Raw genomic sequence first — 17,352 nt, forward strand, 5'->3', positions numbered from 1 at the left:
CAGATTTCCCCTTCTCCATGTTTAAGATGTTTCTATGTCTACACCTGTGTCTCATACAGCTCTTTGTTTGCACATAACAGAATTCTGTTGGCAAGCTCAAACAAAATAGAATTTGGGGGAAAGATAACGCAGAGCTCATAGTACTTAAGGAAAAGTGAAGCAGACAGGTCTTAGGAAAAGAGATTCAGAGAGACCAGAGAGACTCAGGACATTCTCCTCTGAGCCACTGCCATCAAAATGACTGAGCTCCAATCATTTCCCCTTCTTATGTGTTTTCTCAGAACTTTCAAATTCCTGAGATAAATAGAATCTGATTAGTTGCCCTTTGATCATATTCCCACTTCTCTAATTGGCGCTTCTATCAAGACCATATAGAATGGAGACAAGTGGGTCCCAAAACAAAACTTTGAGACTGTTCCCAAAAGCAGAGAGAAAGGATGCTAGGCAAACTAAAACAGTAGGCTACACACTCCTTCAGCCCCTTTCTCCCAGTATCTGGAAGAGCCATCCCCACTCTTGCCCAAGTCCAGTGACCACCATGTTGTGGATTGAGCCCTTTCTGCCTCGCCGGGGATGGTGCTGTCTTGAACCCTTCCTGTGTGTTGGATCTTGCTGTCTTTACTGGTACTTCTCCCATAGACCTTTCAAATGTTTCAGCCATGCTTTTTATTGAGTTTGCTCATGTTAGGGGGTTCTTGCACTGCCATGCTTGAGAATTCAGATAAATCTACCTGTCATACAGTTTATTAAAACTTTATTCATTTGCATTTTGATAAGTTCAAAATCTTTTAAATAGTTTATAACAGGAATTGGAATTTTAAATCTGCTGCAAGTCTTCAGATTTTTGGTACTGTATGACCTTAAATAACACTTCTGCTTTTTTATCTCAGTTTATTCCTCAATAATATAACCTCCAACAAGATTTTGCTAGGAAAAACACATAATATTCAGAGAATATACATGCCTCAACATCTAAGAGACTGTTTGTTCAGGTTTTGGTCCTGAAATGAAATTTTCAGCTTAACCATGAATCCCTAGTTTTTCTCTTAAGGATCCAACCTTCCCTTGGCTTAAATCCTCACTCAAAACATCAGAAGGCAAGCATCTGGCCTACGACTTCAAATAATGCCAACATCATTGCCCAGAAGCGGTTGGCAAGTCCTATCTGGAGACAGTATGGCCCTAGGAGTCCAATGGCTGCACTGACGGTTTAATCCAAGCTGAATTACTCTAGGAAACGCTCCCACATCCAGATACTATCATATTGGGATAGTTTTCCTCACCCATTTGCCTCACTCTTTTGTGTGTGCCTGTGTGTGTGTGTTATCCAATCTTTTTTTAATCGAATACATTTGATATATAATATTGTACAAATTTAAGGTGTACAACATGTTACTTTGATACATTTGTATATTGTAATATGATTGCCTTTGTATGACGTTTATCACATTACGTGTTCTAGTACAATATAGGACAGTATTTTTGTCTGTATTCACTGGGCTGTGCATTAGATCACTATGGTTTATTTACAACTCTTTGCACATTTGTACCCTCAAACTACATCATTATCCCCCATCTCTGTCCCCTTGTAAACACCCTTTTACTCTCTATTTTTTACAAGTCTGGCTTTTTTTGTATTCCACATACAGGGGAGATCAGGCAGTACTTGTCTCTCTCTGTCTGATTTATCTCACTTAGCATAAGGCCCTCAAGGTCCATCCACGTTGTCACATTGCCTCGCTCTTGCCAGTAGCAAGTCTACAGCTCCTGCGTTTGGCAAAAAGGTTGACTGCATATAATATTTAAATATTTAATAAATAAATTAACTATACGTTTATTATATATAATTTAAATTTTTCTCATCTTTTAATGGTCTCACTTTTCAATTTGAGATCCTTTCATGGTTACAAAAAAGTTGTAAAAATAGTACAAAGAATTCCCATATATCCTTTACCCAGTTTCTCCACATGTTTATATCTTGCATAAACATAGTATAAACAAAACCAGGACATTAATATCAATGTATTATTGTTGTCTAATCTGCAGACCTCATTCACATTTCATCGCTTGTCCCATATCCCTTTATGGACAAGAGTTCCATCCAGGACCACATAGTATCCTTTAATCTTGGGCAGTTCCTTCATGTTTCTTCTTTGTTCATGACCTTAACTCTTTGGAAGAATATCAACCAATTCTCTTACAGAATTTCTCTCAATTTGGATTTGTCTTTTTCCTCATGAGTAAATTCAGGTTATGCATTTTTGGCAAGAATACAATGTGGAAAAAAACAAATATGCAAGAACATTTAGGAACACACTGAAAAGGAAAAACTGAGGGACACCAGGCTTACCAGATGTGAAAACATACTCTAAAGCCTCTATAACTAAAACAGCGTAGTATTGGTGCATGAGTAGACGAACAGACCAGTGGAATAGAATAAAAAGCCCCAAAACAGACCCAAGCATGTATGGAAACTTAGTGTATTGGTGAAGGTGGCATCTTAAGCCACTGGGGCAAAAATGGACTTTTTAAAAAATGGTGCTGGAACAACTGGGTAGCCATTTATAAAAAGATAAAAATAGAACCATACCTAAAGTTATACATAAAAATAAACTCCAACTGGATTAAAGATCTAAATGTAAAAATGAAACCATACAAGTACTAGCAGAAAACATGAATGACTTCCTCTTTAACCTCAGTGTAAGGAAAATCTAACTATGACTTGAAATCCAGAGACAATAAAAGAAACAATTGATAAATTTGAATGCATAAAAATAAAACTTTTTCATGGTAAAAATTAATAAATAAACTCAAAAGACAATTGACAAAGGAGGAGAAAATATTTGCAACATCTATCCCATACAAATGGCTAATATCCCTAATATATAAAGAGCTCTTAAAGATTAAGTGGCAAAGGATCAAAAACTCAATAGCAAAAATGGAAAAAAGAAAAGAATGGCTTTTAACATATGAAAATATGCCAGAATATTCAAAATTAAAGAAAATCACGTTAAAACAGAAGACATACTATTTCTCATCTGTGGGAAAATATTAAAGAGCATGACAGTGCATTCTGTTAACAAGAGTGTGGGGGGAAAGGCATTCTCATACAGCATTGATGGGAATCAACCCAAAATGGAAAACGACCCTTTTGAAGGAGACCTTGGCAATATCTAGCATAACTATATACGTGTTTTTTGGCCCAGAAATCTCAACTTGAGGAATTTACCCTGAAGATATACTTCCAACAATATGAAAAACATATGTGCAAGGATATTTATTGCAGAATTGTTTATAATTGCAAAAGATTGCAAACAACCTAAATGCCCACTGAGAAAGAGAAAAGCAGCTCCTGATACCCAGGAGCTAGCTTTGAACTATAAGCTAGGTCTTGATGGGCTCCTGTTGAACATGAACAACTTCACAGAACATCAATACCAGACAAGGCCACAGTGTGACCAGGACTGATCAAGACCAAACGAGACCACTTGCAATCATATCTGAACACAAACTGATTCGTGAACATTGTCCCAACTACAAAATGAGCAAACATCCCCCATCTGGCTGGTATGATTGACTTCTGCTTCTTTACCACTTTCTTTATCACTTACACCTTTAGCCTCGCTCTTTTCTCCTTCTAGACGAGATTTATTAAGATACTCCATCATGGAGTTAGTCCGCTTCCTAACAGCATCCAATTCAGAACAAAGCCCACTTAAATCCTCCCACAAATCACCTGACACAAGTCTGGATCCCAGAATAAGTCCTTCCTAACACCCTCTTTTTGAGATGGCCCCAGGATTTCTCTCGTACTCATTCTCCCCCAATGCAATGATTAATAAACTCAACTTGTTCAACTACAGGATGTGCTCCTGTTGCTATTTGGCTGAAAGGCAGTGACACCACACCTAAGAGAGTAGTTGAACAAACAATGTACCAGGCAGTGTGCTCAGCATTTTACGAGATTCGTCCCATTTAATCCTCATCAAGGTGGCATAGTCTGTGAGTGGCATAGCATAGAGGTAAATACAGACAATACAACTCTACAGACCCGCCACCACCACCTCTAGCATCTCCTGGCGACATACCCAAGACTTTTTCCATTGTCGTGGTTCATTTCTGCTTCCATTTCAGAAGCATTGACCTTCCTGGTAGGTGCCTTAGAAATCATTTAACCCAGCTCCATTATTTCCTGTCCCTTTCCTGCTCTTCCTCTTGCTATCCCCACACAATTAGAATTATCAACAGTGAAATTCCTATAGGAACTTCCCGCCAGGATATTTGCAAAGTCAGTTCTATCAGGCGAGATCTTAGGCCCAGTGTCTTTGCTTCTCAAAGTTTAATGTGCCCAAGCATCTCCCGGGGATCTTGCTAATATGCAGATTCTAATTGAGTAGGTTTGAGGTGGGGCCTGAGACACTGCATTTATAACAAGCTCACTGGTGATGCCCAGGCTTCTGGCACTAAAGAATGTTGGGATAAAAGCCCAGGCTAAGAGTTCCCTGGCAAGCAGTACTGCTCCATGGTGCCAACCTTGGCAGCCAGTGTATCTCTGTGTCACAGGGAAGTGACTAAGAACGAGCTGACTGTCTCAGGGGAGAGAAGCCAGGACTCGCTTCCAGAGGCTCATGGAGGCAAGGGAACTGGGCCCCACAAATTATGTAGTGGATCCTAGGTGGGGGTTGCTGTATTTGGGGCCATCCTTCCTGGGTGGTAATTGGAAGAAAAGTGCTTAGGAAGCAGAAGCTGTCCTCTCTTGGACTGCTGGCGTCAGAGAAGCCCAGATCTAGCAGGACTGCCCAAGGTTTCCTGGCAGTATCCCCGGCAAACACCAGAGAGGAGAAGGTGAGGAGTCTGCCCAGAGACTGGCCCAGGCACCGAGCCAATGCTGGCTCAGGGAACCAAGAATTAATGAGGATTATACACCAGCTACTTCCAGATTCAAACCATTAGGAACTTCAGGGGAGAGAAAGATAGAAAGAATCAGCATTACAATAGTCAACACTGTAAGAATCCAATATTGTATCTTACAGACTATAATTTACTTCTGGGGTTTCAGACTATGGAAAAAGCTCTGAGGGCTGTGGGGATCAGAGAAAGGAAGAAAGGAAATACATTGGACTCTGTAGTGTGGAATTTGGATAATCAGAAGGGATTGTTGTTTTTGACGTTGTTGCCATGATTATTTTACTTTTACAACATCATGTCAGAAGGGCTCTAATTAATTTTTTCCGGTTTGCCAAACAGAAAGGTTTATAAGAAGTTGATTTGAAAGAAGAGAGAATTTTTGAATAGCAAAATGCGTAAATCTGAGACTAATTAAGAGGAATGACAGAAAGAGTCATTGTGGCTGTGTTTCCAGCTTTTCCTTGCCTACGTGGAGAAGGTTCCTCCTTTCCTCGGTGTTACGCACAAGAGCTCAGAAAGTGGATAGCACACGTGAGGTCACAGAAGAGCTGTAATAGACTGGAGGCTGTACAGTTCATTGTGTCCCTGAAACCTTAGCTAAAGGATAATTTTTCCAGTCTACTTACATAAAAGCAGGACTTCCCAGCAGATATACACAGCTTCGTTTAGCAGGTTACTAGGAACCTGCTTATTTAACAGTGGGTACCACTGTCATTAGTCTGCAGACAGGTATGGCAGACCCCTTTCATCCCTTAAGATTCTGGCATCTGGTGAGTAATACGGGGTGGAAGGGAGGGAGAGGTCATAAATCCTATTCTGCAAGGCTTGGTAAACTATTTGTGCCTACACATCCCTTTCCCTGAGTGCCTAGCCAGCCTAGATTTGCAAATCTGCCATCTGTGCAAAGGCAAACACATTCAGCAGAAAAAGAACTTGATCCTTAACCAGACTCATTCAACATATAATATGCAAATAATTCCTTGAGAATAAAATCTGACTTTACATAATAAGACTGAATTTCTTGCATCTCCCCCACCCCAAACTCTCCCCCGAAGCCGACACACACCACTCACTCCACTCTTCCTCTCATCTCATTTCCTCGGAGGCAACCTTAACAATGTGTTTGATGTTTAACCTTTCAGAGCTTTTTCTAGATGTTTATGTACATATGTCTCCCTATAAAAAATTATATGTACATATAGTATTGATTTATGTGGGTTTACACATATAAACTAATCCTGCACATTTCATTCTGCAAATATTTAAATATTCTCATTATGCTTATCTATATTGTCACGAATAAATCTAAATTACTCTTTTTAACTATTGCCAAGTATTCTGCAATATGAACATGCTATGGTTTATTTAGTCATTCTTCCATTGACATTTAGATTGTTTCCAGGATCTCACTGTTACAAGCAATGCTGCTAGAATTTCCTTGACCATACTTCCTTGCACATCTATGCAAATGTTTTAGTTTTAGTAGATATTTTAAATTGCTCTCCAAATTGTGCCAATACACTCCCGATGGGGGGACATGAGGGTATCTGTTTGCCCAACTTCCTTGCTAACTTGTGTTATTATCAAAATTAAAAATACTTGCCAATCTGAGCAGCAACAATGGTATCTCAATGCCATTTTATTTGTATTTCCCTGATAACTGGTGAAATTGAGCATCTTTTTATGTTTAATGAGCGATTTTAATTGTCCTTGAATGGCGTTTTCACATCAATCTCCCATTTTCTATTCACTTAAATCTTTTTTCTTATTGCACGTTTATCATGAACTCTCAACTATTTACACTTAACCTTATTATCTTCCTCTGCATTTTCTATTTACTAGGCTCTCTTTTTCTTTCTTTTTTTGTCCCCACTCTTGATTTCTTTTGGGTCGATTGCATTTTCTTTGTTCCGTCTTTTTTCCTCTATTGGTCTGAAATTTATACATTCCATTGTTATTTTTCTAATGGTTATTCTTTTTTTTTTTTTTTTAAAGATTGGTGCCTGAGCTAAAACTGTTGCCAATCTATTTTTTTCTTTCTGCTTTTTCTCCCCAAATCCCCCCAGTACCTAGTTGTATATTTTAGTTGTGGGTCCTTCTAGTGTGGCATGTGGGATGCCGCCTCAACTTAACCACTCAGCCGTGGGGACAGCCCTGTCTAGTGGTTGTTCTTAATTTTTTATATCCATACATAAAGTTATATAAAATCTAAAGGTAGTCAGTACATGTAGACTCTTCCCAAACAGAACAAGAAATTTTCACTTCCTTCTCCCCAGCTCGCCTATTGATATGGTCTAGAATATTCTACTTCTAAATTGTTATTTTAAACATTTTTGGCAATTAATACTAATTTAGTGTTAAACGATAGGATTGGCTGATGACTTAGGTAAGATTTCTTTTTTCATATTGCTTCTTCCTCTGGATTTCTTCCACCTTTTTCCACAAAGGTGTATATCTCAAGTAATTCTTTCAGCAAAAACTTGCTGGTAGTGAACTTTCTTAAATTCTGAATGCTTAAAATGTGCCTTTGTTTCACGTGTGCTTTTAAATGACACTCTAGCTGAGTATAGAATTCTAAAGTGACAGTTCTTTTCCAACAGCTCATTGAACATATTGCTTCATTGTCTTCTTGTATATAGTGTTGCTAATGAAATTTACAGTGAAAATCTGATCCGTATTTCCTTGAAGTTCAACTATCTTTCTGCTTTGGTAACTTTTAGCATTTTTCTTTTTATTTTGATGTTCTGAAATTTCATAGCTTTCTTCACTTCTGGAGAACGTTTAGCCATTGATTAAATATTCCTTTCTCCTTTCTCTCTATTCTCTCCCTCTGGAATTCCTACTAGATGAAAGCTAGGATGTCTTTATCCATTCTTTATATCTCTTAAATTTTTCATCTTTTTTTCCTTTGTGCTGCATTCTGTAAGACTTTCTCAACTTAATTCCCAGCTTGATAATCATACTTTGCTGTGTCCGTTCTGTTACTCAGCCTATCTTTTGAGGCTTTTTTTCTTTTCAACAATTTGGGCTTTAATTTTGAAGATCTCTGATTGGTTCTTTTTCATAATTCTGTGGTTCTATTTTGCTTTATGTTGCTGAAGATATTAAATATACTTGTTTTAATTAATCTATTGATTATGTGAAAGATCTTCCATTTGCTCAGTTTGTTATTTCTCTTTCATGGCAGTGGAATTCCTCAGACATCTAGCACTTCTTGATTGTACACTGATTTTCTGGTTTAGAATTCTCCCACCTAACTCTTGGGATTCAGCAGAATTCCCATGTGGGTGTGGACTTAGGTTACCTGTGGCCTTGACTTCTCCCACGGCTTCTCACCAATTTCTCTCTTTTAGGTATGCCTCATTGTCTGTTTGTGTACTCAAGCACTCTTCCTTCATGATTTCAAGCCCAGCTATGAAGTCAGTAGCTTCTTTTCTTTCTCTGTCCTATCATTTACAAGGATACAGTATGGAGAGGCGTGACTTTCAGACTCTTTTTATTGCATCATCTTAAATCCCTAAATTATACTTTAAAACATTCTCAGCCAAGCTTTTGTTCTTTACTTAGGAGAATAGAGAATATCAGACATGCGCTCAGAGTAGGCATGCACATGCTCATGCTGCGGTATTTGAACTTGTTTTATAATGTATTGCAATAATATTTTAGTGTCAGTGCAGTAAATAATTCAATTTAATTTATAATTAAGTCAATATTGAATATCCCTGTTAAATTTACTTTGAGTATGAGTTTAAAAAAAGAAGGAACACTGATATCTATAGGGAAGACCTAATAGGAGTAGCTGAGAAAGGATTATAAATCTCGGGATAATGTGCTTGTTTTTGATGTGAACATTATTGCTCAGTCCAATCTAAAATAAAATCCAGGGTCAGTTCAGATATTTCCCTCCTTGTCTCTCATTACAAGATGCACAAGAGGAATGAAAACTCTCTCCACCGAGGCCTAGTTTTAACCCTCAAACCGCAGGACACATGCCACTGGGAACTGTCCTCTCCGTCTTGGCTGTAAGTCTTGAGTCCTTTGGGAAAAGGCCAGAAGATGGAAAGATGATGCTGTGAAAAAACATGCTCTTCCCTTTGTTACCTTGACTGACTCTGCAGTTTTCGTCAATGAAATTTTTCTTTATTGAATGTAGGAAAAGATTTTAGGAATTTCCCTTTGTCAAAGGTAGGAAACAGAGGTCATTTTATGAATGCCTGTGCTTCCAACCTTTGAAGAGGAGTCTTTATAAAAAAAATTTTTTTATTGAGACATAATTGATACTTATCATCTTATTAGTTTCAGGTGTACAACATAATGATTCAATATTTGTATATATTGCAAAATGATCACCACAATAAGTCTTAGTTAACATTCATCACCATACATAGTTACAATTTTTTTCCTTGTGATGAGAACTTTTACGATTTACTCTCTCAGTAACTTTCAAACATACAATAAATATTATTAATTATAGTCACCCTGCTGTACAATATATCCCCATGACTTTATTTTATAACTGGAAGTTTGTTCCTTTTGACTTCCTTCATCCATTTCTCTTCACCCCTCCTCCCACACCACTTTTAGCAACCACCAATCTGTTCTCTGCATCTATGAATTCATTTTTGGGGTGTTTTTGTTTGTTTGGCTTTGTTTTTTTTTAGATTCCACACATAAGCGAGATCATATGGTATTTTTCTTCCTGGAGAGGAATATTTATAGCCCATTTTGACACTATGGAGATAAAAACATCTATGTTTCTGTATTAATCTTTTTTGTTGTCTCTTGCTTCCCCTTATCTCTTAGTCTCTGTATACTATACCAACCTCATCTCTTCTTTTTCTTGTCTTCTCCTTTGCCATCTGGGCACAACTTCTCTTTCTTTGGTCTTTGTTTCTTCCCATTTTCTTATCATACGTGAATTAGAAAAATAATTTTAAAAAATAACTTGTTGCAGGGCCAGCCCCATGCCGAGTGGTTAAGTTTGCATGCTCCGCTATGGCGGCCCAGGGTTTCGCAGCTTCTGATCCTGGGTGCGAACATGGCGCTGCTCATTAGGCCACACTGAGGTGGCATCCCACATGCCACAACTAGAAGGACCCACAACTAAATAAAATATACAACTATGTACTGGGGGGATTTGGGGAGAAAAAAAAGCAGAAAAAAAAATAACTTGTTGCTTTAGTTAATAGAAATGTATTATCCTTGTTTTCATTGGCAAAGCCAATGAGTAAGAATTTTTGCCATTCCTTCACTGTAAACAACAAAAGAAATCTCCTGCACGGTGCCAAAACTAACAGAATTCTTTTTTAAAATCTTTTTTATTGAATTATAATATACCTAGAGAAAATAGCACCTATTGTAGCCGTACAGCTCAATTAATTTTCACAAATGAAACGCAGTTATATAACCAGTATGCAAATCAAGAAACAGAACATTACCAGCGCTCCAGGAGTCCCCTTCTGTCTCCATCCAGTCTTCACCTCACTTTCACCAAAAGGTAATCATCACCCAGACTTCTAATAGCATAGATTAATTCTGCCTATTTTCGTGCTTTATTTTAGTGGAATTAAATGTCCTAGTTTCGGTTCCCCTAAGAACTGACCTTGAGACAAGGACTTTAGTGCACGTAGATTGTTGAGAAGGTACAGGGAGCAGTGGGTAGAGAGTGAGGAAGAGGTACAGGGAAGAGAAGGCAGCAGCCAATAAAGGGCATGCTGTGAGTCAGGCTATCACAGTGGGTGATCGGAGCTTACTCCCATAGGGAATCTCTGGGAAATGCTGCAAAACACACTCAGAATTATCTCCCTCTGGGGGGGAGGAGGGAGCTGGGATATTTATATACCCAATGGTCACTTGTCTCTATAATGTCCTTTTTCTGCTCCAATATCCCACCCAAGATCTCATATTGCATTTAATTGTTGGATCTCTTTAGTCTTCTTTAATCTGGGATGGTTCCTCAGTGTTGTTTTCTTTTGTTTTTGTTTTTTGTTTTTCCTTCCACGACCTTAATAGTTTTGGAGAGTACTGGCCAGTCCGTTTTATAGAATGGGGACATTCTATAACTTGTACTTGTCTGCATTATTCCCCATCTTAAGATGAAGAACCTGAGGCACAGAGAAGGTAAATTACTTGCTCAAGGTCACATAGCTCACAAATAATAGCACCAGGGCTTGAATCCAGACCATCTAGCTCCAAAGTGCTGGTTCTTCACCACTAAGCTATGGTGAATTCTTAAACTATTTAACCGAACTATTTCATGTTACCCAGTGGCAATGGCTTTTCTTATCTGGAAAGGAAATATGTTATCACTTTTGCATACATTAGAAAATTAAAATTAATAAGTTGATAAATATTGATAAGTCGACAAGTATTTGTTAAGAATGCAAACAGTGTACAGTTGTACTAAGTACTTAGCGTACAGAGTAATCATGAGCCTTCGCCCTGGACTGCAGTGGTCCACCATCTAACAAACGACCGAGTGATCTAAATTCACAGTGTGGTGTGACTCATTACACTACAGTTGGTTGGTTTTAGAATTAATGCTTAATATACCCTAATAACTTACTATTTTAATTAAAAAATATGGTATGTGTAAAAATAAAAACCACAAGCAAACACTTCACTTATGCGGAGAACAAACCTTTCTGTGCCTCAGTTTTCCCATCTGAGAAAAGGATAATTGTGCCTGTTTCACAGGGTTATGTGCAATTAATGAGATAATACGTGGGGAGCATTTAGAAATGCTTGGCACATAAAGACTCAGGAAGTGTGTGTGTCCTCAGCTTAACAAAGCTCCTATATGAAAAGACCCAGCTAACATCATACTCATTGATGAGAGACTGAAAGCTTTCCCCCTAAGATCAGGAACAAGACAAGGATGCTCACTCTTGTCACTTCTATTCAATATATTAGAAGTCCTAGACAGAGCAATTAGGCAATAAAAAGAGTGAAAGGCATGCAAATTGGAAAGGAAGATGTAAAATTATCTCTGTTTGCAAATGACGTGATCTTATATGTAGTGATGGGGTTCAGGATACGCTACCCCAAAATATGGCACCATGGCATATTGAAGCTGAAGGGTTTTGAGAAAAGAGCAGAAGCAGGAAATTCACTCTGACTTTTAGCCCCATGCATTTCTTCCCTGAAATAGACCACAAAACCCTCATGTGAGGGGCCCTCCCTATACCTGGAGGAAAAGAGCATCCTTATCTCCAAAGATACAGGGATGCCAAGAAGAACCCTAACAAACAGGCCTTACTGTTTCCCCCAGCTTACTATGATTGCTTCATATCCTCATACCGCATACCTCATAACTCATCATATTCCTCCATGACTGTCCACTCTTCATCAAACCTAGATAAAAGGACACAGGTCTAACTGTTTCTTTGAGTCTTCATTCCCTTATGAAGGCTCTCATGTCACGTAAAACTTATATAAAATAAATTTGTATGCTTTCCTCCTGCTAATCTGTTTTTTGTCCAGTTTAATTTTCAGACCCAGCTAGGGATCCTAAGAGGCTCAAGAAAAAGCTTTTTCCTTCCCTATGGTAGAAAACCATAAGAATTCCACAAAATAACTGTTAGAGTTAATAAACAAATTTAGCAAAGTGGCAGGACACAAAATGAACACACAAATATCAGTTGCATTTCTATATACTAACAATGAGGAATACAAAAGAAAATTAAGAAAAGAATTCCATTTACAATAACATAAAAAAAAACAAAGTACTTAGGGATAAACTTAATCAAGGACTTGTACATGAAAAGACTACGAAAGACTTATACACCAAAAACTACACAAAATTGCTGAAAGAAATTACAGAAGACATAAAGAGATGGAAACACATCCCATGTTCATGGATTGGAAGACTAAATGTTGTTAACATAACAATACTACCCAAAGCAATCTACAGATTCAATGAAATTCCTATCAAAATTCCTATGACTTTTTTTTTAGAAATAGGGAAACTCATCCTAAGATTCCTATGGAATTTCAATGAACCCCAAATAGCCAAAACAATCTTGAAAAAGAAGACAAAATTTGAAGACTCGTATCTGTTGATTTAAAAACTTACTACAAAGCTACAGTAATCAAAACAGTGTGGTACTGGCACAAGGACAGACATGTAGACCAATGGAATAGAATCAAGAGCCTAGAAACGAACCCTCACATTTAAGGTCAAATGATTTTTGAGAGGAGTGTCAAAACCATTGAATGCAGAAAGGACAGTCTTTTCACCGAACTGAATATCCACATGCAAAAGAATGAAGTTGGACGCTTACTTTGCACCATACACAAAAATTAACTCAGATTGGTTCAAACACTTAAATATATGACCTAAAACTATAAAACTCTTAGAAGAAAACATAGGGGAAAAGATTCATGATCTTGGATCTGGCAATGATTTCTTGGATATGACACCAAAAGTACAGACAACAAAAGAAAAAATCAGTATATTGGACTTCATCAAAATTTAAAACTTCTGTGCATTAAAGAACACTATCAATAGGGTGGAAAGAAAACACACAGAAAAGGTGAAAATATTTGCAATACATATATCTAGTAAGTGATTAATATCCAAAATATTATATAAAGAACTCCTACAACTCAACAATGAAAAAACAACCTGATTTAAAAATAGACAAAAGACTTGGATAGACATTTCTCCAAAGAAGATAAACAAATGGCCAATAAGCACATGAAAACACGCTCAACTTCACTCATCATTAGAAAATGCAAATCAAAACCACAATGAGACACCACTTCATACCCCTTAGGATGGCTATTATCAAACAAAACAAAATAGAACATAACAAGTGCTTTTGAAGATGTGGAGAAATTAGAACTCTTATGCACTGCTGGTGGGAACGTAAAATGGTGCAGCTGTTGTGGAAGATAGTTAATTTCCTCACAAATTAACAGTTAATTTCAGCAGCAGTTAATGTCCTCAAAAATTAAACATAAATTTACCATATGATCCAGCAATTCTATTTCCAGGAGTATACCCAAAATAATTTAAAGCAAGGACTTGAACAGCCATTTACAAACCAATATTCATAGCAGCATTATTCACAATAGTCAAAATGGGGAAAGAACCCAAACATCCATTGTTGGATGAACGAATAAACAAAATGTGGTCTATACATACAACGGAATACTATTCAGCTTTAAAAAGGAATGAAAATCTGACACGTCACAACATAGATGAAGCTTGAATACATTATGCCAAGTGAAATAAGCCAGTCACAAAAGGACAAGTACTGTATGATTCCACTTATATGAGGTGCTTAGAATAATCAAATTCACAGAGACAGAAAGAATGGTGGTTGCTGGGAGAAGAGAGGAAGGAAGAGTTACTTTTTAACGAATACGGGGTTTCTCTTTGGGAAGAGAAAAAAGTTCTGGAGATGAATAGTGGTGATGGTTGTGAAACAATGTGAATGTACCTAATGCCCAGTTAAAGACAGTTATATGGTAATTTTTATGTTATATATATTGTACCAGAAAAAAAGCATTTAAAAAGGAGTATGTGTGTGTGTTTTAAAATTTGTTAGCTATTTCGGCAAGGTAGGTTTACAGGAGAATATGCCTAGTTGGAAATATTTATTTATCTATTTATTGTTCATTCCATAACAGGGGAAGCATTGCTATTTTTTTTCCTGTGGTGGAGATAAGTGGTTGGGAGTACCTTCTTTGAGCATGGGGAGGGTTTCAGTGACCCTGGCCAGCGTCTGTGATGTGGAGCCTCAGTCGCCCACAGCACCAGCTCTCAGGGCTGCAGCAGATCCAGATGACGGCTCTGCCCACAGAAACCTGGACGAGCCTCTTCTGAGGGAGACAGGGTACAGAATGAGAGACCAGACTCGGCCACCCTACCAGCTGCCTGTAGACTTTCCAAAGGATGAGGAACTATGAGATTAGTTTCCAAAGTGTGAGGAACTATGGAAGTCTGGTACCGGCAAAGAGCATCCTTTCTAACTGTGTGCTCTCAAGATCCAAAAGCCAGACTTTGAGAAAGTATATTTCTGCCAGCTATGGTGTGTGATATCTACACATCCCCACATACATGTATCTATACATCTACTCATCTCGAATTACTCTGAGTGACCAACAGGATAACTCTAAATCCTCACAAAATCCCTTTTAATAAGCTGCACATCAATGACTGACTTTTGCCTTTTGTATGAAAGTTTTTATCCAGTGTGTTCGGTAGTCTCACATTGCCCCTTTAGACCCTTCCCCTCCCTACTCTGTACCCTGGTGGGCTGACCTCTACAGCCCACATCATTCCGGTTGCCTCTTCCCCTGCCTTCTAGCTGAGCTTGGGCGCTGGAGGTAGCAGCAGCAGGTGATGCGGGAGGAGAGAGAGCCCCAAGGTCTTTATTCCCCTGACTTCTTCCCTGCCATAGCTGTGTTCCTTTCCAAAAGGCTTCTGTCGGGGGCCCTTTCCCATGGATCCAGCTCTCCCTCGATTCCGGTAATAGGTTCCACCCCTTATTCCTCAGGCCCAGGGTTGAGAATGCCTCCCTGTTACTGCTTGTCTCCGGGGACGTCGCATCTTGTCACCCACCTACACCTTTGTAAACAGTCCCTTTGCTAAATGTTACACCTCGAGTGTGCAATCTTTTTCCCAGTAGGACTCTGATTGCTACACTAAGAAAACAAAAGAGTAAGGAAGGGGGCACACCGGCATGGGAAAAGGAAACAGCATCTCTTATATCTCAGATACTGTTGGTTCTGCATCTTATCTCACGTAATCCTCACACGATCTTGTGATGAAGATTCTGTCAGCTCTATTTTCTGAGAGATTAAGCAATTTCTGCAGATCTTCGAATAGTGAACAATTGAGTTGGGATTTAAATGCAGGTCTTCCTAAAAACAATAACCCTGTTCTTTTCCCCTATGAAGAGCTATAAGAGCTGTTATGGAAAATTCACCTCTGCCTGTGCTGCAAAATTGTTATGCGTTACATCAATCGGTATCTGCAATGTCAAGTTCCATGTGAGAAATTTCTTTTACAAATTTTAGATTTAATTACATTTAAAAAAATTTTGTTATTTTAAAATTTTAGAAATCCTGGGGGGAAATGTGCCTCTGTTGAGAATCTGGAATGCGCCTCTCTTTTTGAGGAGAGCTGTGTAACTTGCTTTGGTTTTTTCACCTCCCCAGAAACCAGGAAACTTCTGCCCAAGTTCTGGTTGCAGTTATAGCGGCCCTTTCACTCCTGTGAATTCTTCTGTCTTCTTTCCTCACCTTGATTCGCCATTTCTATTTGATCAGCTTCACTGTATGAGCCGTGTTTAGAATCCTTTTGGGAAAAAGTATGAAATTAATCATATACGTCACTTGGCTTTGCAGTTTATATTCGAGGACCCTGGCCTAACATCTCAAGGATGACACTAAGAGGGTCAAAAACAGGTGTAGACCACTGCGGGGCCTGAGCAAGGACCAGGATAACCTGCCCTACAGCAGGAAATCAGAAGAGCTGTCTTTATAAAGAAAATACATTCCATTGTTAATACAAACTTCAATTACAATGACCCAGTGATTAATTAAGGAAGAAATTGATACTTATGTGACATGGTTTAAATCTAAAATATAAATATCCAGTGTGTATAAAGAACTTCCTTCTTCTTTCATCAAATCCTGTTTGCTTGATGTGTTTCATGGGTAACTTGCCACTCAGGTAATAAATCCCAGGAAGCCACAAGGCTAATACTGTGGCTTACAAGATTTGGAAGATGCCAGCCGTTGCATGTCACCATCTAGTCATGTTATAGTTACAGGATAATGGGATTTTCTTCATGGGAAGTGCGAGTACAAATTGCTCTTTCTAGTGAGTCTGTTTCTTTCAATAATGCCAGTCCATTCTTTGAGTTCAAAGCACTGTGTCAATTTCTGGCTCCAAAATTTCGCATAATCTCACATCTGAAAACACTTTTCTTTCAAATGGGGTGTGTGTGTGTGTTTCAAAGAGATTTGTTTGTAATTAAAAGTTGACTAACCCTAATGGCAAAAAGTAGAAGCTGCTAGCCTACACAGGAATGGTCCACCAGAGCTGTAGACAAATTCAAGGGCAGGCTGAAGGGATATGGGATAGGCATCAACATCTGCTACAATAATATTGAAGAAAAAGTTGTTGACCTCGGGGATAATGCTTTTGGGGGCTTTCGAGAGCCTGGGTGGAAGCCTGTGGTGACATGGAATTGTGCTGTGCATTACCTCCCCCATCCCCTTCTTCCCCTTCTCCCCGCCTCCTTCCCCCTCCCCCCATCAAGGAAGAGCTTGCTGCCCAACTTCAGGGAATGTGGTCAGTGGGTGACCTCCAGTTGTCAGCTCTTTCAGGGTCCTTGGTCTTTCAGGGTGACCTTGGGTCACCTGAGGTTGCTGCTTTCCTGGAGCAACCTCATCCAGGAACCAGGTGAAGCAGGATCCAAAGTCCTG

At 38.6% G+C, this 17,352-nt stretch overlaps 1 protein-coding gene across 1 annotated transcript in view; it reads left to right on the forward strand.

Annotated features, from left to right (window-relative positions):
- The first annotated feature begins 5,528 nt into the window (after nt 1–5,528).
- Nucleotides 5,529–17,352, forward strand: part of MSMB (microseminoprotein beta) — a 65,977-nt gene continuing 54,153 nt past the window's right edge. The window contains exon 1 of the mRNA XM_008524315.2: nt 5,529–5,678. Within this exon, the coding sequence (XP_008522537.2) occupies nt 5,640–5,678 (39 nt within the window). The 5' untranslated portion in view covers nt 5,529–5,639. The remainder of the gene's footprint in view (nt 5,679–17,352) is intronic.

This window comes from Equus przewalskii, chromosome 1 (assembly GCF_037783145.1).
Source record: "Equus przewalskii isolate Varuska chromosome 1, EquPr2, whole genome shotgun sequence".
Classification (NCBI taxonomy): Eukaryota; Metazoa; Chordata; class Mammalia; order Perissodactyla; family Equidae; genus Equus; species Equus przewalskii.